This window comes from Sciurus vulgaris, assembly GCF_902686455.1.
Source record: "Sciurus vulgaris genome assembly, chromosome: 13".
NCBI lineage: Eukaryota > Metazoa > Chordata > Mammalia > Rodentia > Sciuridae > Sciurus > Sciurus vulgaris.
Genome location: NC_136474.1, coordinates 24,317,790 through 24,341,043, shown reverse-complemented (window position 1 = coordinate 24,341,043; position 23,254 = coordinate 24,317,790). Strand labels below are relative to the sequence as shown.

The 23,254-nt window shown below is 38.9% G+C and overlaps 1 protein-coding gene across 6 annotated transcripts in view; it reads left to right on the top strand.

Annotated features, from left to right (window-relative positions):
• Positions 1 to 11,866, top strand: part of LOC306643356 (contactin-associated protein-like 3) — a 212,697-nt gene extending 200,831 nt beyond the window's left edge. For 3 of the 6 annotated variants that reach the window (XM_079109426.1, XM_079109425.1, XM_079109430.1), the window contains 5 exons: positions 643 to 776; positions 1,602 to 1,689; positions 6,278 to 6,514; positions 6,619 to 6,690; positions 9,576 to 11,866. In XM_079109426.1, coding sequence (XP_078965552.1) covers positions 643 to 776; positions 1,602 to 1,689; positions 6,278 to 6,514; positions 6,619 to 6,690; positions 9,576 to 9,697 — 653 coding nt within the window. In that variant the 3' untranslated portion in view covers positions 9,698 to 11,866. Of the gene's footprint in view, positions 1 to 642; positions 777 to 1,601; positions 1,690 to 6,277; positions 6,515 to 6,618; positions 6,691 to 6,832; positions 7,173 to 9,575 lie in introns of those variants that run through there. The other 3 variants (XM_079109428.1, XM_079109427.1, XM_079109429.1) reach the window with 3 other exon arrangements.
• The last annotated feature ends 11,388 nt before the right edge of the window (positions 11,867 to 23,254 follow it).

Genomic DNA, 23,254 nt, shown 5'->3' with positions numbered 1-23,254 from the left:
GGAGTTAAGACAAACATCTGATTTCCAGAAAACCCCATAGAATCAGAATCTTCATATAAGCCGTTAGAGAGTTATGAGCCATGCAGGTACCTGTGTAGGAGAGCTGTGTTTGTGTTGGAACATATGAAAACTCAAGAAACCTCATCTGCTAACAAAACCTTTTCTCTTCCCTATTATTTGGTTATGGCAGACAACTTCAGCAGGAAACTCTGGTTGTAGAATAAACATTTAATAACGCACATATCAGAAACATGGAAATAGGCCTTATTAAAGAAGTTATGATAGAAACTGAATATTGACACAATGTGATATACAGTTTCATCATTTCATAAAATAAATATAGTCTTAATTTAGATTGAAGTTGTGAGGTTTCATATGTATAATTTAAACCACTTTGTTTAAGAAAAATTTGGGAGATGGATGGTTATCAGTGCACTCAGTCTTGACTTAAAAACAGTGCAACGGACTCACTTTGGCACTGGAATAGAACCTAGGTCTCCACTAGTGCAGAAGAGGCAAGTGCTGAGTGCATTCAAGTCAATTCTAAATAGAGTCAAGGGTGCACAGAGCAGTAGTAGGATCTTCATTAGAGACTTGTAAAATAGCATTGGAATTTAAGATGTCATTTATTGTCTTCTTCAGGAAGTTTGCAGGTCAGGTACAAGCTAGACAGACATCAAGATCCAGATGTTTTTAACTTTGATTTTAAAAACATGGCGGATGGGCACCTTCACCAGCTGAAGATCGACAGGGAGGAAGCTGTGGTCTTTGTAGAGGTAATGCAGCAAATTCGAAGTCCCAGTAACCACCATTAGGAGTTTGAGAATGAATAATCTAATGCAAAAGTCTAATGATAAATTCTATCAAAAGAGCAGCTCATTCAGTGCTCTCCACGGGTCAAGACAGAAAGCCCAATATAGCCAGGGTTTAGAGGTGGGGGCTTAGTTTGTTGTGTTAGTTTAGCAATGATTCTGTCAAAATTATTACTCTTGGGCCCTTTGTAAAATGTCAAGATGTCCTTATATGTTTTACTTTATTCAGCAGGGAAATGTTTAGTTTATAGTGGTGACGACTGGTGAAATTTGTTAATTAATATTTCAGGAGATGCCTGCCTTCCTGTGATAGCAAAAGAACAGATAGGACAGCAGTTTAAACAAGGTTCGAGTACAGGAAATACTCATTGAAATAGGAATAAATAAGAAAATAGACCCGAATCAGAAGAGAGTCAGGCATTTGTCACTGGTACTTAGGGAAAAATATATTTTAAGTCTGTACATAAAACTACACTTATTTTGGCTGCATCGGATCTCCCCCAGAGAATAAGTTTTTACTTTTAAAATGATTGATTCTGTCCTCTGTGGATCCTGCCAATTGCAGACACCTCCTAAGGGGAGTGTGCACGGGGAGGGCAGGCAGCTATGGCAGGTAGAGGTTGTTTATAAAATCGTTTTCCCTTCTGAATGCGGTGTTAAGGTGAGTTATGTAAGCGTTGCTGAGCCCTTACGAGTGACTTACTTTTATCACTTTTTCCTGGTCTCTGCTTCCTTATCATTAAAGCTGTATCTCCTTTTGATGTTCGCTTCCCACGGGCCGTTTTATAGGTTAACCAGAGTGCACAGAGACAAGTCATCCTGTCCTCGGGGACGGAATTCAACGCCATCCACTCCCTCACGTTGGGAAAGGTTTTAGGTAAGTGGCAGAAAGATCTTTCTCCCCCAAAAACATCAGATCATAAGTGTCATGTCACAAACGCTGGAAGCATTCATTATGCCCGAAAGAAGCCCCTTGTCGTATTTTAATAATAATTTCCCAGTGAGTGACAATCAAGGCACAATGAGGCTTTTGTCTGAGCGCACAGAGAAGCATGAGTAAGTGCTGCTTGGCACATGCGCAGAGGCGTCGCTGGAAAAATACCCCCTACTTACCTGCCCTCTTGTCAATCACGCATAATGAGTCACCGTATTTTTCTAATACATCTTGAAAAGTGAGCTGTTACCGAAGCTGACACTCCAGCGTCGACTCCAAGGACCTCCATTCAGTGATAAAACTACCTGTGAGTGAAGACAGAGGAGAGTGTTCATTTCCTTCAGCAGATGGATACAGACCGAACTCAGTCCCAAGTCCTGCTTGGCCTGATGTTTCTTTCCTTGATGGGACTATACAGGAGGGATAAGGCATGCTCACAAATATCTTTCACACGAGTGGGAAGGTGCCCAGATTAAGATTCTGCCAGGGGAGGATGCATTGGAAAAGCTTAAATTTAAACTTAACATCATAGTAACTGTGGAAAATTATCTTTCTGGAAAGAAATATGTCAGTCAGCTATGAAAATGAACCCTATTAATTATGCAAACTATAGAGATAATTGCAAATTAAAAAATAATATTAATTGCATACATTTCTGTTTCCTTCCAAATAAGTATGTAAATGGAGTTAAGACGTTAATTTAAATGTTATTCAAAGGCATGTAACTTAGGGTTTAAAATTGCAAGTTCAAATTGAGCGATGAAATATGGAGTCTGAAGCCAGTGACCTCAAAAAGTGATGACTATTCATTTTGCCGATGCTGGCAAATACGAAATGATAATCAAAGACTGATGTGACACTCCATGTTTGGGACAACTGTATTTCAGGATGGGTTCTGTTGTCTTTTGTTGCTGTCAGATCATTTAATAATTATGCCAAGACTATAATTTTATAGTCAAGCTTGGAGATGCATATGAAGTATATTTATTCATTTAACTTACAATAAAATAGACTTTGATATTGACTAATAGAGAAGCCACCCATTTTCCAAAGAAAGTTGTTCAAAGCATTCACTGGTAAGTTATCAATATTAATTCTCATCACCCCTGTGAATCATTCCTTGTCCATTCATTGAAAAATATTTGGCAAACATTTATGATATGCACTTAATTAGACACTGAGGCAGCTTATGAATAAGAGACACTACACTTAGCTAAACTCACATATTAATAAGGAACATAGGCTACTATGTGGGCAATTATAATAAAATAATGCTTGTTATTATTTGCCATTCTTCAGAAGAAATAGCCTAGAATTCATTAAAGTTAACATGCTGTTATTATGCTATTATCTTCCCAATTCTTATTTTTGGCACCAGGGATTGAATCCGGGGTGCTTAACCACTGAGCCATCTCCCTGGCCCTTTTAAAAATATTTTACTTTAGAGATGGAGTCTTGCTGAGTTGCTGTAGGACCTCACTAAGTTGCTGAGGCTGGCTTTCAGCTCAGGATCCTCCTGCCTCAGCCTCCCCAACTGCTGGGATCACAGGCATGCACTACCACACCTGGCTCTTATCTTCCCATTTCTAAATAGTCTTAATGAAGACCATGCAGTTAATTATCTCAAGATCAGTTCAGTATACACCCACCTAAATGTAAACTCTTGATGTCAAATTTTCTATATAGCTTTGCATTCTATCGGAGCTAGAGTCTTCAAGAATGTCAATACTTAAACTACTCTAATCCAGGAGAGGTAACCTGTTACTTTTGTTAGACTCTTTCTTCAAATATTCTGGATTATTATTCTTTTTGATTTTACTCTTCGTGTGTGTGTTTAACCACAAACTGAAAAAAAAATCAAAACAAAATAAGAACTATAGAAGCTGAACCTGTCTTTTTATCTTCTTTCAGAAAGTAAGCAATAGCCTGCAAGTTTTTACATTTTATTGTCAATTAATTAATTAGTTTTTTTCCCTCAGTACTGTGGATTTAACAGACGGCCTTTTGTATGCTAGACCAGTGTTCCATCACTGAACTACTTCCCCAGTCTCTAAACAAAGGAGTAGCCTGTAAATATTTACATATCATCACAATTACCCAGATATGAGAATGCCAAATGATTTTGGTAATGAACCATTTCTGGAAATTGTGTTTTGAGTTCTAAAAGGAAATATCACCTAAGACATAACATGTAAAACTCAATGGAGCTATGTCTTTTATTTTACTTTTATACTATTTGCCTCATTTAGAAGGGCTGTTGTAATTTGGATCAGAGATTTGCTTTATGTAATTTAGCAGATACTAAAGAAGCCTATAATTGATTTATAGATGCTGGCAGGTGACATAAGATCCCTGGGTCAGAAATAAAGGGCTCTATTATTCATATAGCAAGTTTCATAAACATTAGCCATCTGCACTGTTTTCCCTATGCATTAAGTCTTATGCAGCAGTGATAACCATGCAGGTCAATGCCGCATCTGTGGTGGGTCTGCATTGTAGCTGAGGAACACATAGCTTAGGGAACCTACAGGTTTTGTAGCAAGCAGTCAGCAAGCCTATTCCTTATACTACAGGGAAAGATAACCTTATCCCTCAAGACTGCTTACTCCAAACATACTTGAGAAGCTGTCTGGGCAAAGCACTGTCAGGTCTTACATTTCTTGGTTTATCGGGCGAAAACTTAGAGAAACACTTGAGCCTCTGGCAACTCACTTCTCTCAATATTATAGACTGAAAACACAAGAAATCTTTTACAAAGTCGAGAAGATATGAGATTTTACATTGTTTCTCAAGAAAGATCCAAGATTAATCATATAAGTTAACCCCTCTTTATGTCATCTGTAATATGAAGAAACCTTAGAAATAATTTAGTAGAAATCCAGTAGAAAACTCTTGAGATTTTCTAACTTAATTCATTAACTGAAAGTCAGGGAACTTTGTGGATGTTTTGAGGTCTTTGCCATCTTAAGTCTCAAAGACCAAGGCTAGTGAATAGAACTTTCTGGGATGGTGAACAAGTCCTATATCTATGCTGTCCTACACAGTTATTCCTAGGTACATCTAGTTTTTAAACAAGTAAAATGTAGCTAGTGTAGCTGAGGGACTACATTTTTTATTTTATTTAATTCTAATTTATTTGACTTGCAATGATCACAGGTGGCTCATGTCTACCATACTGCACAATGTAAAACCTGTCCATTTGCTTGCTTGCTTTTCTTTCCATTTCTTTTCATTCCACCAAGTGACATCCATACCTCAAATATCTTTTCTACCTCCTCAAGTGCTAATATTTCAAATTCTATAATCAGAGATTTCTTTCTTTCTTTTTTTTTTTTTTTTTTTTTTTTTTTTTTTTTGCTGTGCTGGGGATTGAACCCAGGGCCTTGTACTTGCAAGGCAAGCACTCTACCAACTGAGCTATCTCCCCAGCCCAGAGATTTATTTCTTTTATACCAAGTCTTCCCTTCTGCTAAAATACATATACTTCTTATAGTGTTATCAGAAACCATAATCAGGTATTTATGCAAAAGTGAATTTATTCAAGAACAGGTTTTGATGGAAAAGAAGAGAGAATTGGAAGGAATCGAGGTACAGGACCATGGAGTTGTAGAAAGTACCGAGAGAGGGGGCAACAGTGACCCACAGACATTTCTTATTAGAGCTAATCAACCAAAAGGGTACAGAAATGAAGAGTTTTGACCAGGTCACCTTGACAAGGCAATAGGAAAATAGAATTCAGGTCACTTCAGTAAGTGTTGAGTTCTACGAAAAATGTGTTCTATTGAGAAACAATTACTAACTGTTTTGTTAGCTAGGAGTGTTTCCCCCTTGGGGTTCTTCCTGGGTTGTTGAATGACTGATTGCTTTGTATATTCAGAATAAGCAAGGTGATTACTTCCTTTCAGATTTTCCCTCTTTAAAAAAAGTATATCCAGTGATCATTATCTACTTAGTCATTTATTGAGGATGTAGGAGAGCTCTCTCTGTTTCATCACCCCCAAATTAAATGATTGTATAATGTTAATATTCTCCATTCAAAAGAAGAAAGTCTCCAAAACTATATGATTCCTTTCCAAAATACCATTATTTAATGTAAAATCATTTTGTATTGTATAATGTCAAAGAGAAAACTATTTTCACACACCATAAAGCTAATGTACATCATAAAAGATAACAGTTGAATAAAAGAAGAAAAGCCAGTATTCCAGAGCGCGGTCCTCTCCAGGAGGCTCACTCCTGTCCCTCGGATTGCTGGCTGGGAGCTCCACTGAGGTTTTTACGATCTGTCACTAAAGGCTGAGTTAGGAGGCTGCCTGGGAGCCCGCGCACCGCCCTCTCCCGCGCAGTTCTGGCCCTTGACATTGCCAGTTAGCCACCTGCCTCTCCAACCGGCGGTAGCCCCGGGCGCCCCCGCTAACGCACGGCGGCGCAGGGAGGTCCCAGCTGGTGGCCGGTGCCGGGCGTGCAGGTGGGACCCCCACGCTGCCTCCTGCGCCCCTGCGCCCTAACAGTGTCGCTTCTGTCTCCGCAGAGCCCCCGGGCGCGGACCCGGACACGCGGCGGGCGGCGGCGCGCGGCTTCACCGGCTGCCTCTCGGCCGTGCGCTTCGGCCGCGCCGCCCCGCTGAAGGCGCTGCGCCCCGGCGGACCTGCCCGGGTCACCGTCCGCGGCCACGTGGCCGCCGGGGCCCGCTGCGCGGCGGGGGCGCAGCCCGGCGACGGAGCGCGGGAGCTGGCTCCCCGGCGCGCAGGTGGCGCAGGTGGCGCAGGTGCGTGGCCCCGCTGCCCCTCCCCGCGCGCCTGGGGACCGCGCTGCTTTGCATGGAGGAGAAGGTCTCAAAAGCCCTGGGCCAGTCTCCCTTTTCTATCCTAGGTCATCCGGAACCGAACGAGGGGGGAGAACCTTTGGTGAATGCGGACCGAAGCGACTCCGGGGTCATCGGAGGTAACGGCCGAAGGGACTCGACCTTGGCATGGCTGTCACTTTTGACAGTATTGATGCGATAGGAAAATATACCAAGAGTCAGCACTCCAGGAAGTGAAAGGGTGCTTGTACTGTGTTGGGTTTCCGAGTTGATGTTTACCAGCTCCCCAGGAGATGCTTGGTGTGAGAATTCCAGTGAAAACAGTTTCCAAAAACAGAAGTCGGCATGGTGGCGCACGTCGGTGATCCCAGCTACTCGGGTGGCAGAGGCAAAAGGATGGTAGGTTCGAGGCCAGCCTGGGCAACTGAGCAAGACGCTGCTTCAAAATAAAAAAGGCGGTGATGTAGCTCCGTGGTAGAGGAAGCCTCTGGGTTCCAACCGCAGTTCGAGGGAAAACGTAAAGAAAAGTTACAAAATAATGAAAAGTTCTTATTTTGAAAATAGCTGTATTCCCTAGGATGTTTGGGATAGATAGATAGATAGATAGATAGATAGATAGATAGATAGATAGATAGATAGATAGATAGATAGATAGATAGAGATACTGGTGCAAGACATTGCCCCAAATAATTACATTCAAAGCCATGAAAAACCTAAGCCAAAAGCCAAGGTAATGATCAGAGCACGTGTGTTATGACACTTTTTAAAAAAAGGCAATTTGTATGATTTAGATGTTTCACTTGATATTTCACTTTTTAAGCTTTTAAAAATTCAAATATGCCGAACATTACTTGAGGTGCATTATGTTTAGCCGCACTGTTCAGCGACACCAGGTACATTCTCCGTGCTGTACAGCAAGCCACGTTATTTCACTTCTCATTGTACTTGCCAGTTAGTCTGATAGGTTAGTTTTCCTTCAGTGGAAGTAAAATTGAATATGATCTAAACATATCTTTTTGTCAATGAAAACAATGTTTCACGGATTATTGAAATACTGTTTTCTTGTTGTATAGGCTCTTCATAGTAAACCTTTTTCCTCTAAAGTAAACCTTTTTCCTATAAAATGGTAGAAAACAATTTGGATATCATGAAGACCTGATTAAATATCTTTTTTCATGCATTAACATTTGTCACTATCTCAATTTTCTCTTTGAAATAAAATAATACATGATCCAATGAGCAAAACACCACTTGTATACAGTTTTATGTGGGAATGTAGTCAATAGAACAGATCTAAAAAGACTACTTTTGTGTTAGATTTTAAGTCAAATCTAATCCTTAATAAATCCTGATTTTTTGAGACAATTATTCATTGCAATGCAAAAGCAATTTAAAGATGTTCAACATTTCAGAATAGGATCCCAAGTCCTAGAAGTGTTTGCAAAATGTCAGAGCTAGCCCCAGACCTTCTTGAAGAGCTGGGGCAATAGGCAAATTGAAAACAACAACAACAAAATCTTATTTTTGGAATTTTATTGCTATTGGTCAGATATCAGTGGCAAGATTTTCTGAGTAAATATCACTGGCAAGATTCTCTGCTGTTCAACAGTAAGTCCTAGCAGGGCTCGTGGGCTGCCCTGAGAAACTCTGATGAACTCCCTGAAGAGAGGAGGGAAAGAAGGAATGTGTGCGGGCAGACTTCCCCTGGGTCTTCACAACACGTCTTCATTTCCTAACAGTTACCAACTGGAGATCCAAATTGATGCCTTTGTGAATGATCTTACACTTACTGTGTGGGCAGTGGATGCTCCTCTTTATACATAGTTATTTGGAGTAGCACAAGTTTGACTTTCATTCTTCACTAATGTGATTGCCTAGGAGCAGCTTTCTGTGGGTGCTTTAGCTCTCTGGCTATCAGTTACAGCCTTGAAGTAGAAGGAGGCGCTAGGTCCTCTCCTCAGGTGTTTTTGTTTACCCTAGCATGAGCTAGGGTTGACAGCCACTGGCAGAGTTAATGGTGTCAATACTTTAGAACCTTTACACCTGGCTCTTTCTAATAGTCCACATTGCACACAAATAAACTTAAATATTCTTTCAATATTTTGGGCAATAGGGATTGATTACATTTATGTTACACTACTGCATTTCAAAAGTATGTTGTCATTAAAGTATTTGGAAGCTGGGGACATAGTTCAGTGGTAGATTGCTTGGCTTGCATGTGCAAGGCCCTGGGTTTGATCTCTAGCATTGAAACAAATCTAAAAAGTTATAAAAAATTTTCATCAAAATGTATCCAGGGGCTGGATATAGCTCAATTGGTAGAGTGCTTGCCTCACATGCACAAGGCCCTGAGTTCAATCCCCAGCACTGCAAAAAAAAAAAAAAAAAAAAAAAAAAAAAAGTATCCAGTTAGTTACACTAAAAATAACATTTATTAACATTTATTCTATGATGGTGCTAAACATGCTATGCTTTTAAGATAATTTAAAACTTGGTCTCAAAGTCTTGTGTGTGTTTGCATTTCATTGTTGTTGTTGTTATTTGTTTTGGTTTGGTTTGGTTTGGTTTTGGTAGCAGGGATTGAACCCAGGGGAACTTAAACACTGAGCCACATCCCCAACCTCTTTTATTTTTTATTTTGAGACAGAGCCTTGCTAAGTTGCTTAGGGCCTCACTAATTTGCTGAGGCTTGCTTTGAACCTGTGATCCTCCTGCCCGAGCTTCCTGAGTCCTGTTTGTGCTTTTAAGTACAAAAGCATTTGCTGACTTCCAATCACAGGCCTTTAGGGAAAAATGAGTACGCCGGCCATGTCCAAAAGTCATGGAAACTCAAAAGTATACCAAATGTTATGAAACCACTGCGTCTTAACATTCCTGAGGTTTGATGGTTTGAACTTATGATATAGTAGATGGTTGGTTTATTTTAACCCAACTGATTAGGCAGTGATGTTTGCAAAGTCCCCAGCTAGGGTGAAATCACCATTTATAGTCTGACTTGGTTTCTTCTGTCCTCTTCCCTCCCTAGGTGTGATAGCAGTTGTGATATTTATTTTGCTCTGCATTTCTGCTATAGCCATACGCATTTACCAACAGAGAAAGTTACGCAAAGAAAATGAATCCAAAGTTTCACAGGATGAAGAGTGCTAGGACCGCTCGGAGAAGTGACCCTGTCAAGACACAGTCCTGAGAGTCAGCGTCTCCTGGTTGGCAGACAGGCTGATCCACCCCCGCAACTGTGGACTGTCCTGTTCTGGCCCTCACCGTGGGTGGGCAAGTGCTGTCCACCTGCTGAGGACCTCGGGCACTGGGAGGCCCCTTCTCCCTTGGTGGATACCTCCCTCCAGTGCAAGTGACGTAACAGTGAAGAAGGACTCCTCCTTCACCACTGTTGAGTAGTTCACCCCAGAAGGAATGCTTTCTTCCAACACAGAAATTTTATTTGTGTAATAATTGTGAATTTTAGCTGAGAAAATGGCCACAAGGCTCTGATCCTACTTAAAAAGTGGGAGAGAAGTTTTGTTCACGTGTAAAAGACAAAGTCAAACTCGAATGTTCTTTATTGCTCAGAAGCTTATCTGGGATCCCTTTCCTGTTCCTCTGCTGGTATTTTTTTTAGACAGGAAATGCTTCTTCAATCACTTTTACCAGCATTTCCATAGTCCTGAGATCCAGAGCCAAGGGCCTGCTAAAAATTAATAGTGTGTTTACTTTCCTTATCTGATGGTCGATATAATGCAATAGAGGCCTGGAAACATTATTTTTGGTGTATTGCTTTTTCTAATTGACTGTTTTTAATCATTTTGATAAATTTTAATGTTGAAATCAATATGGAATGTTGGTGATAAAATTTTAATATTGAATTTTGTAATGGACCAGAAAATTGATAGGTAACACAAGATGCATACAGGATGTCAATTAGAGTCCGCCTATTTTCTTTGTAATTTGTAATTATAGTTTTTGTAAATCGTGATTATGCTTTTAACTAAATTTACAACCACGTATAAATACTACTTCTTATACTGAAAAAGACATATTCTTCATTTATATTAATAATACTTGAAGGAAACATAATCCTAAACTTATTTACCCCCAATATTGAGAGATTAGGTCAGTTTTTTTTTATCATTCTATATTTATATTTCTTTTTCATTTTTTTATTTTTTGAGGGGGGACTGCAGTGTTGGGGATCAAATCCAAGTCCCTGAGTCCTATATTTTTCTTTTTCTAAAGATTGTTACGGATATGTCTTTGATTTCCTGAGTTTTTACTGAATATCTTTCAATTTATTAGGAAAATTAACTGCAATTTCTTTTTCAAATATCGAATTGCTCTAAGCATAAATATCATTGTATATTATCCTCCTGTCTGATTGCTTTTGAAATATAAAATGAAGGCTACTTGCTCCAAGGGAAGGCAGAATTTATAGACTCTGTATTAAATCTGCTGTTCTAATCACAGATTTGTGATCATGAAGCCAGAGTCTTAATATATTACACAAAATTGAATATATGCTATTAACTGAAATGTGTCTCACTCGAGTTTATATACACACCAGGATAGCAGAAGATTGGAACTGACTTTATGAGGACAGTTCCAGGAACTAGTGTTGAGATAGTGTTTATTTGGTAACCACATGGAACTACCATTGGTTTAAATAAACCAGTTATATAAGAACAGTGATGCTATAGTCTCCGGAACCCAGGTACCAGCAGCCTGCCAAGGACTAGTTAGATCATGGAGTTTGTCCACACCTGGGCAAGCTGGAAATGCACCAGTTTAGCCTGACTACTACATAGCTGAGTTTCCATCTCCTTTGTTTAGAAGGATTGCTATAGAAACCCTCTGAGGTCTGCTCCAGGGCAGGAACTCCTCTCAGAATACTTGGTCTCTATTGATGTTTAAGTGAATGATGAAAGATTTTCTATTTCTGCTGTATTACTCTCTTAATACAGTAATATAAAAGGGGCACACCTTCACGAATAATAACTGGTTTTGGTTTTTGCTTTCTCTCAAAGATCTGTGCAGGATGAAGAAAGATAGTCAGCATAAACATCACATAAACAAATGCTTTTACAAACACTTTTGATATCACTGATTTTAGCAGTTGGAATATTATGCAGTTGTGAAGAGTGAAACACCAAAGCCCCTGTTCTCTGATCTTCCTGCAAGACAGAAAAATAGAAGCCAAGTGCATTTATATATCATCTACTGTCAATCTTCTGTATGATTTTTTGGACTTTATCTGTTTGTTTGAAAATAAATTCACTTTTGGAGTAAAGTAAAATTATTTTAAGGGAAGTTGTGTGAAAGTTAAATTATGAAGATGAATGGATTTTGTAACAGTTTGTGCATTACTTTATATTCCTTGTATATTTTGAGATTAGTAAGACTTGTTTACCTTTTTACAATCTGATGTTTATCATTTGGCAAACTTTTCATTCTAAATTCTTAAACAAAAAGTAAAGATAAATCTTTACGGATTGCTAGAAGTATGTATGTATGAATGGACATATTTCAACTTCTGCCAAGAGCAGACATCAACTGACTAAAATAGAGATGGAGTACTTTTTTTTATGTTGTTGTAGAGAAGTTAGTCACTAAAAATGAGTCACCACGACCAGTTTAATTATACAGTTAGTTGCAAGTAGCACCCTTCTAGATATGAAAGTAATGGTGGAATGATAGCCCATATTTTGTTGTCACAAAGAGAAAATAGCATAATGAGCATTGTTCATTTCAGAAAGCTAAAGTTTTTTGACTCTTAAGAACTTCAAAATTCTAATATTAGAACTAGAGTGGTTAATACAACATTGTCTGCTGGAAAATGGTGACATTGCAAATGGTATCATCTCGACCATATGCCCAAATTCACTGTAGGAAATCACTCTCATTCTTCTTCATTTCCCAAGCACCATCACTGAATGCATGAACTTAACCTCTTTTGATTGATAGTTATTCCTGACAAATGACCTCATCTCCCCATGTTTCCATTTCTGTGCAGGGTCAAATGGCCTGAATGAAAATATTTCGAGTTTGCTCTGATCCTTCATAGTAGCAGACTCACGGGGTAGAAAGGGTCACGTACGTACATTTGTTCTCCCTGCTCCGTCCACTGTCGATGAGGAAGCAAAGAGCAATAGTTACTTCTCCAAGGGGACAATTCCAAGGAGCCGTTATGCTTGCAAGAAACTCCTGGCATGTCTCTCTCTCGATGCCACTAAGGCCCTGCAGCCTCAGTGTTGTTTAGCCAAGTGGAGAAACAGATTCAATTTCTTGATATTCCATTTGCTTAGACTGACCAGTGCTTCTGGATCTTCTTTAACATCTTTTGCCCAAAAAAAGAAAAAAAAAAAAAATTTAATGGAAAATTGATTTTGATTTTTTTTCTTTAATAAAATATTACTTTTATCCTAGAAGCAAACAAATGCCCCATTTGTTTGGGTTATTCTGGAATCTACAAGTGACACAAAAGGAGTATTAAAATATTCTTGAAGTTGGAAAATAATCAAGTGGACACTACTTTTCAAGTTTCACCTTTATTTTCTAATATTTTCTCTTTATTTAATATGTCCATATTAAGGGAACTGTGTGCCTTAGTAATAGTCATGCCCTAAGTAAGGAGAGTGTATTAGTTGATTCAGAAGCAGGCCAATTCCAAAACCAAAATCCACAGAATTCCATGTGCTAGGAAGCCAGGATAATTCCGCTGACCTTCATTCAGCGCTGCTCTAAAACTCTCTACCCCTTGGTTTATTCTCTTCTCCACTGGAGCATAAGGGAGGCATTATGTCACTCCTACTTTCTATTATGATCGTTACTCTATAGCGACAGATTACCGTTGTGTACGTTCACGGGGTACCAAGGGAGGTTGTGATTTCCTAACTCGTGGTGGAATGACATCAGCAACACGGATGGAATTGTGACTCAGGCCAAGGACGGACAGGCCAACAAGGCGTAGCCTCCCTTACAGGTGGAATTGGACAATGGGGCTCCCGAAACGTGGCAGAATGGTGGTTACCTGAGGCTGGGGGCAGATGGAATGGAGAAATGACAACTCAGGGGTAGGGAACTTTAGTTAGGAGGAAGAAGTTTGCTTACTTATTTATCGTTCAAGAGCTGCATCGTGTGGTGACCGTGTTGCTGGGAGGGGGCTCTCAAGTATTTTTAATCACATAAAGTGTCAAATAGTTGCGGTGAGGGGTAGGTTGGTTGGCTTGCTTGGACACATTTTGTATCAGAACATGATGAGGCAGTGTGTGACCTGCTATGGAGATATCCTTTATGCACAATTTTAGCAATTAAGTTTTAAAAAGGACCGGATTTTTGTTACTAGAAAAATTTATTCCAGGCATTACCGACTTTCCCTTGGGAGGAATATTAATGACCATGGACGGCAACCCTTTCTCTTCTTGCCCGTCCTTCTCGTGGATGTAGCTGAGGCGGGGCTCATTGCTGGTGTGTTCTCAGAACAGCCCCCATGGGACCCAAGTGGGTGTGCTTGAGAAGGCTCAAGTCGCTGTTACCAAGCCTGGGTGGTTCCAGGATTTGCTTATTGTGCATTATCCCATTTTGGGAAAATACACCGGAAAACTACTTCCTGCAGTATTTCTCTTTTTTAAACTACTGATAATATACTTTTTGCCCATAAATTGACCATGACCTAAAAAGAACGTTTTGCATTTTATTGTATAATTATTTATTTTAAAATGTGAGATTCATAAGATGCCATTTGCCATGTAAGTAAAAAGGTCCATCATCACAAAGCCAAACTCACTTACAATTTTTGGAATATGAAAATTGAGGATTCAGTTGACTTACAATACTACCCAAACTTTGAGACCCCATACAGAGAGAGAACCTGTGTAGATGAAGTGACACTGCACAAGTACCACTAATACCACATCTTAACTCTTTGAACAAACCACTAAGGCAAGCAGGTAATATCCCATTTCTGAGGTCAGACAGAGGCGTTCATTGTTGATTGGTTGGTTTTTTGCCCTACTGGGCTTGCACCCGGGAGCGCTCTATCATTGAGCTACATCCTCCCCTTTATTTCTTATTTTGAGACAGGATCTTGTAAATGGGAATCCTCCTGCTTCAGCTTCCTAAGTTCCTAGGGTCACAGGAGCCAGCCTGCCCGCAGCTCCCTCCGTGTCACTTGAACACTGGACACTCTCTCTTAGCACCACCCAGGGAGCGCACTTCTTTCCCCAAGAACTGAGTGCTGTGCCTTTTGGAGGTGATACCAGCTGGCTGGAAAGCACCGAAAAAAGGAACGGAGTGCAGCGTCCACACAGGACAGGGAGGAGAGCTGGGTGCTGCCGGCTTCCTGGAAATCCTCCTAATGCACAGGCGTCTAGGTAGAGCCTGCAGGAGGCTCTTGCCTCAGGAGAGGCAGGTTGGGACTCCATGCTGCTGTGGTCCCACATCCTAACAGACCTGGACAAAAGAAAAATTATCAAATGCTTTCTAAATCCCTGAAAAAAGGTTCTAGAGCACTTACAGGAATATAAAAGTCTCCAACACCCAACACAGTAAAATTGCTATGACAGATACTGAATAATTACCAGACATGCACAGAGGCAGAAAATATGACCTGTAAGAAGAAAAAGTTACTTTGAAAAAAGGATCTGGAACTTATGCAGAGGTTGAACTACTAGTCAACAGTATTCAAATAATTTTTACAACTATATTCCATATGTTCTAAGACATGCCATGAATGACATTGAAAAGGTGCAAATAAAACATCTAAAGATAAACATTTCAAGGTATGAGATTAAAAAGTCAATGGCAGGGCTGGGGTCCTGGCTCAGTGGTGGAGTGCTTGCCCAGCACATGTGAGGCACTAGGTTCCGATCCTCAGCACTACATAAAAATAAATAAATAAAATAAAGGTAGTGTGTCCATCTACAATTAAAAATATTTTTTTAAAAAGCCAATGGGTGGGATTAATGGCAGATGGGACTTATGAGAAAAGGTGAGTCATCTTGAAGATACAGAAATAGAAGATTGCCAAAATAAAATAGAAAAGAAATGGAAGATGGAATAAACAAAGAATCAGTGAGCTGTAGGAAAATTTCAAATAGCCTGTGTTCAACTGGAGTTCCCAGAGGAGACGAGGGAATGGATGGAGAGAAAAGATATTGGTAAAGAATAGTGGCTGAACACTTTTCACATTTGGTGAAAACCAAACCCAGGGATCCAGGAAGCTCAGCAGCCTGAAACACAGCACATCACAACAAATTGCTTAAAACCCACCGTGGCAAAGAGAAAATCTAAAAGCAGCCACAGAAAAAGGCACGTTTTACACAGACAAGAACAAAGATGACAAGATTTCTTTCTGGAAGCAAAGCTACTTTCAACTGAGAAGGGAAAGAAACTCCCTTAGGTTTGTACATCCAGCAAAAATCCTCTTTCAAAAAAGGCAAAATGAAAAATTTTCCAGACATACAAGAGCTAAAAAAATTTATTACCAGCAGATCTGCACTAAAAAAGCAATTTAAAAGTCTTTGAGGAAAAAGATAAATAACAGATGGAAGCGTGGATCTGGACAGAGGGAGGAAGAGTGCATTTAAGTAAATGTCTGAGACTTCTTCCTTATTATTTGGGTACTTTTAGAAGATAATTGACTGTTTAGAAGTAAAAGCAGTGTTGTACAAGGTCTAGAGCATAAGTAAAAGTAAAACGAATGAGAACAATTGCACAAAAGCCTGAAGAAATGGAAACATTTGTATGGTTCTGATACATGGTATCTTACCAATTAAATGTGGACTATGATAAGTTTTCTTTATAAAACAGTAACACCTAATAATCCAATAACCATAACAGAATAGTAAAATATACTTGAAAGTAGACAAAAAAGAGGAAAAAGGTAACAATATGTGGGGCAAATATACCACAAACAGCAAAATTAGATATAAAATTTTGACACATTTGATTTTAAAATCAACAACTCTCCTCTTAAAAGACAATGTTAAACCGGCTGCAGTGGCGCATGCCTGTAATCCCAGCAACTCGGGAGGCTGAGATAGGAGGATCTCAAATTCAAAGCCAACCTCAGCAACTCAGTGAGACCCTGTCTCAAAAGCCAAGCCACAGTCTAGGAGAAACTATTTGCAACACTGTATTTGAACACAATACACTTTTTCCAGAATATCGAAAGAACTTCAGTTTTCTTCAAGAGCAAAAATAGAGAAGAAAAAAGGAGCTGTATCAACAAAGAACACACCAAAAAGGATCGATATCATTAGTCATTAAGGGAATGCAAGTTAAAACAACAATGAGTTGCCTTTCTATACCCAACATGGCTAAGATGACAAATACCACCAATACCAATGCCAATACCAATGTGGAGCTGTTGGAATTCTTGTACATTGTTGACAGAACGTACAATGCTGCAAACTCCTTGGGAAACAATTTAACATTGTTTTATGCATTTAAATAATTTAGCCCATGACCCTGCGATTCCAATCATGGATATATAAGACACATACGGGAATGTACCCAGAATCTTTTTTAGTAATATTCTCAAAATGTGAACTACTGGAATGGCCCTCAGAAAAATGAATAAACATATTGTGATAGATTCACAAAATAGAGTACTGCCCCACTATGCAATGGACAATCCACTAGGACCTTCATCAAACTTGGATGACTCTACAAAAGCCCCCATGTTGAATGCATAATTAATTTAGACACTACAGAGTACATTCTGGAGCTCTAGAATAAGCAAAGCTAAGATATGGTAATAAAAATCATACCAGTGGTTGTTTGGGGTTTGTGGTAAGATGAAAGTTAACTGCAAAGAGAAACCAGGGACTTTCTAGAATGACAAAACTGTTCTATATCTTGATTGGTTATGGTTACCTTGGCATACAAATTTGCCAAAACTCATTGAATTTTATATATGGAATGTTTACATTTTGTACATAAAATTGTATCTCAATAAAGATTATATGTAAAAATGAGTGTACATATTTTGATATATATTACATCACTTCAAATCATATTTGTATAATAGAAATCGAGGGAAAGAATGCTGTATTTAGGGAGTATTAAAAGAAATTATCACTTTAATCTTTTTAATATAGACCTGTATAAAGCATTCACAATTATTAAAGCAAAATCTCAAAAAAGTGATATTTTCTCTGTTCAATAGATAAATTCCTATACATTCTATGTTATGTAATGAATTTAAAAACCACATATTGCCAGGTGTGGTGGTACATGCCTATAATCCCCAGCTACTTGGGAGGCTGAGGCAGGAGGATCACAATTGGAACCCAGCCTTAGCCATTTAGTGAGACCTGGTCTCAAAATTAAAAACAAAGAGGTTTGGCAATGCAGCACAGTGGTAGAGCACCCCTGGGTTCCATCTTCAGTACCACAAACCAAGCAATCTAAAACAAAAACAAAAAAACAAAAATCTCCAATCTTTGCTGTTCTATATATGAAATAGGTGGCGAGCTCTGCAGTAAACACATACTGTACATTTCACACCCACTTCATGCCAAGCTCTTCACGTCCTTTTGCCCAAAGTCTTCCCCAATAGAGTCAATGACGTTTTCCAGCCACCCTTCAGGAGAAGTCCTAGGAACAGTCACAGTTCCTTGATTTTGCCTCAGAAGTAGACATATTGACTATCATAGACTTGGCTCCATTTTTAATGAACATGGTTATGCAGAATTAGATTTCGATTCCATCTCACTTCCAATTTCTGGGAGGCATTCAAAATGAGAGATTTTTCAGCAAATTAAAGTGCAAGATCATTGCTTCTTAACTCCTGCAGAGCCTGAGATTAGAAATATTCCAAAGATTCGTAGAAAGAGGCATCAGATCTTGTGACACACAGAAGGAATGGGCCAGTGGAGATGAAAGAGGTTGCACGTCACAGTCTCGCTGTGAGTAGAAGCAACCTAGCTCTGCCGTCTAACTAGACAATGTCGTAGACAAAGAGCAAAGACCAAGAGAAGTAGGAGGTGCCCCGGGAGGCCACAGTTCTTACCAGCAGGAGGTGCTGAAGGATCAAGGGATTTCATTAGGTTCAACAGAAGAACCGAATGCCATTGCGAAACACTTTCCGTTAGACAATTTCTAGAGACTTAAGCTGTTAGTTTTCTGTGTGATGATGATGGAATCTGGCAGAACTTTCTCCATTCTCAAAGGCTGTTATAGTGCCATCTCAGTTCTGCAAAGCTTCTCTAAAGAAAAACTTTCCTGTCAGAAGGAGAGTATTTCAGTCCAAAAGGCTGCAGGACATTAGATATATGTGCCATCATCAGATGAATGCTTTTAGATCGGTCACCCCAAAGAAATAAGGGTATCCATTGTCCTAAAGCAATCTGTTTTTTCTTTTTTCCCCTTTCTTTTCATTTTTCTCTTTCTTTCTTTGGTGCTGGGCATTGAACCCAGGGTCCCCAGCCCTTACCCTTTCAATTTTCTGTCTATCATCTATCTACATTCCTTCAGTGATCCCATAACAAGTAGCTAACGGAAAACAACAACAGCAACAATAGCTGTTAAACCTTCTTTCACCATCTGTAAATTTTCTATGGTAATTGAGACATACGTATTGCCAAGATAATCCTATTTTCAGGTTCTTTTCAAATTGCCTTCACACTAAATTAGATTACCCACCATGTCTCCATTCCTATGTGTATCTTCCAAACCTCATTAAATACGATTAATCAAAACTCAAACCCTAAAGGTGTTTATGATGACTTCCTAGTACAAACATTTTTGCAGCAAGTGTTTCAAAGATTTTTTTGTGTTATTTTCAAACAGACCAAGTGTATTAATCCATTTTCCATTGCTATAAGAAAATGCCCAAGACTGGGTGACTTATGAAGGAAAGAATTTTATTTAGCTCATGGTTTTGAAAGCTGAAAGCCATAATAGCATGGTGCCAGCTCTGGTGAGGGTCCCTCTGGTTGCACCACAACATGGCAGATGGCCCATGATGGGTCAGGAAGCTGGAGAGTGAGCAGGTTTTCTCATAACAGTCTTCTCAGGAGAACTAATGCCCTCCCAGTAGGCCCCACCACCTCTTAACATCACAACACTGGGGACCAAGGCTCCAACAAGTACCCTTTGGAGACACACTCAAATAATATCCAAACCATGGCATCAAGCTTCAATTTTCACACAAAAAAATTATCTTTGCTATCCTTCCCAGGTCTCTGGTTTTATCTTCCCTGGCATAATAAGGAACACTGGAGAAAAAATAACTATCAGTGCAAAAATTTAAGCTTTCTTCTATCCTGCAGAAGTATTCATTCTCCAGGATTACTCCTTTACTGATGTGTTGGAATGCCAGTGGTACAGGACTTCCATTACATTTTTTTTTAAATGAAATATATGTTCTGGGTTAATACTGCAGATAAAGTCAACTGATTATTGATCCTTTAAAATTAAAATCATATAGTAAAATTTTCAAAAATATCTTTACTATGTAGACAAATTAAGTCCAGGAAATTAAAAATATAAAAATTTAGGATGCTAAAGCAGCATATAACATATGTTTATCGAAGTATGTTTGGTGTAGTGGGGATAATTTTGGATTGAATTTAAGTCTTCGTGCTGATATAACAAGTTCACCTAAAAATTTGGCAGGCAACTTAATTTTTAATTCAAAGTGATTTGATAACAAGAACTGGATTTTGAAATGTCCATGCTGGATAACAGACAACCGCTGCATTTAATTCTAGGCATGGCCCTCATTGCCCCGAGCTACACAAATTCTTAACATGGTTCTTTCTCTCTGCTTTGTGAATGACAATTATTTCTAAGTTGCCTTGACCGGTGTTCAGCGCCTGCCCTGGGCACTGTGTGCTCTGCGTTTCTACTCTTTGCATGTGTCTACAAAAATTGCATCAAGCTGGGCAAAGTACCTTGTGCAGGAAAATAATTCAGACTGGCTTTGAAAAATGGATTCGACACGACATATTTTATGAGTTGCTTAGCTGAGCAGGATGAATACATCACTGTAACACCAAACCTAGTGATTCAAAATAACAAAACTTACTGCCTGTTGAGGAAATACATTGAAAATGTGTGTGCTATCTAAAGAGCTATGACTGCCATGGATTGCTACCTGATGTCTTGTTTCTAGGATTTATAATACATGGTGTGTACACTTCCAGCAAAGGTCTGGCTTTCTTTTATGGTATCCAAAAAGGAAGATAACTTCTGCTTTTTTATTTCCTGATGTCCGATGTACAGCTAGACTCTTGGCTGTTGGGAACACCTGCACGTTCCCAGCTCAGAGTAACTCTGCCAGCTGTTCACAGCCATGGAGACAGAACTGCACGGCCACATACCCCAGTTCTACTCCATCCTTTTATGAATGTCTCAAAAGTCTTCCTTTCTCCTGCTCTCTACTGACTTTTAAATTCTCACCCTCCCTTACTCCATCCACCATTTTTATGGTGATTAAATCCTCCTCTATCTCCAGATCAAGCTTAAGAGACACTCTCTTAGGCCACCTTTCCTTGGCCCTCCAAATCCGAGTGTCCTTCATAAAACCATCCCACTATCTTTGTTCTCTTCCACCAAGATGGGTGTCTCCACTGGCTAATGTTTTAATGAGATTATTGTCTCCTCCAGTGACCTGTAAGGAAGCAGATCTCACGCTCACTCTGGATGTGTTCTTGGGCCCACCCCAAGCCTGTCCCCTCTGAGGGGCTCATGGACCAAATGTGTAGGGATCCAAATTTCTGCAATCAGAAAACTTAGAAAGATATTGATTTACCTTTGGCATACATGTTTCATTTCTTCCCTCTCTTTTTCTCTCTGGTTAGCATTTTAAATAACACAGGAGAAAATGAGGAGAGTTTAAGGAAAATCATTTTCTCATCAGAATTTGGGGGGCACTTGCTGACTTCATCCAGTCCTAAGGATGAACTCCATAAAGAGTTTGATTTAAGAAGAAAGTTTTACATAGTATAGTAAAAATCTCCTTCTTCGTTGGTCAAAGTCCTGCAAAAGACTACATTCTAGTAAATTCTTTTATTTTTTGTTTATAATGGAAGGTTTTCATTTCATCATCACATCTGAAGTTTAGTTGTACTGGATATTATTCTTGGTTGGCATCCATTTTCTTTCAGAGCTTGGTATATATTGTCCAGGACCTTTTAGCTTTTAGGACCTGGGTTGAGAAATCTGCTGATATCCATATTGTTTTCCCCCTATATGTAATCTGGTACTTGTTTTTTTATGTTGTCTTAGTGTTGATCTATTTTAATTTTGCACATTTGGTGTCCTGTAAACCTCTTGTACTTGATTTTCATTTCATTCTTCAGGTTTGGGAAATTTTCTGATACTATTTCATTGAATAGATTGTTCATTCCTTTGGTTTATATCTCTGTGCCTTCCTCAAACCCAGTAATTCTTAAATTTGGTCTTTTCATTTATCCAGTAATTCTTGGAGGTTCTGTTCATGATTTCTTACCATCTTTTGTGTGGGCAATTTTATACTCAAGATTAAATATTTTATCTTCACTGTCTGAGGTTCTGTTTTCCAAGTGATTCATGGGTGATGCTTTCTATTGAGATTTTGATTTGGTTCATTGTTTCCTTCATTTCAAGTAATTCTGTTTGTTTGATTTTTTAAAATCAGAATCTTTCTCTCTTTATTGAAATAATCTTTTGCTTCCTGCATTTGTTCTTTTAAGTCTTTATTGACGTTATCATTTGTTCCTTGCATTTGTTCTCTTATATCTTCCTTTACTTCGTGGATCATTTACTAGAAAGCATGAACTACAGAACATTCTCAGCAAAATATTCCATGAGGAAAAAATGAAAAACAATGATGTAAGTCAGCATAGGGAGGAACTACCCTAAAGGAATAGCCAAATAAAGGAGAAACCAAGTCAAATTAAAAATCAAAAATAAGCCAAAATGACTGGTAAGACAAAGTATATGTCCACAATAACCCTGAATGTTGATGATCTAAACTCATTAATCAAAAGACACAGACCGGCTGATTGGATTTTTAAAAAGACCCAACAACATGCTGCCTTCAAGAGACTTATCTCATGGGAAAGGACATTCACAGACTAAAGTTAAGAGGATGGGAAAAAACATATCATGCACACAGACTATAGAAAAGTAGAGGTTCCATCCTCATATCAGACAAAGTGGACTTCAAGTCAAAACTAGTCAGAAAGGATAAAGAAAGACATTCCATACAGCCTAAGGGAAACATAAATCAACAAGACATAACAATTGTAAATATTTATGCCCCTAGGGCTGGGGTTGTGGCTCAGTGGCAGAGTGCTTGCCTACTATGCATGAAGCACTGGGTTTAATTATCAGCTCCACATAAAAATAAATAAATAAAATAAGGGTATTGTGTCCATCTACAACCAAAAGTATTTTAAAAAATTATTCCCCCAAAAATGGAATCAAACAAAAAAATGTACATCAAACAAACCCTTCTCAAATTCAGAAATCATATAGACCACAACAGAATAATACTGGGTGACATTAATACATCTCTTTCATCACTGGATAGATCTTCCAAACAAAAACTGAACACAGAAATCATAGAACTAAATAATACAATCAATAATTTAGACTTAACAAACATATATAGAATATTCCATCCATCAACAAGTGAATACACTTTTTTCTCAGCAGCACATGGATCATTTGCTAAAGTAGGCCATATGTTATACCACGAAGTAACTCTTAGCAAATAAAAAA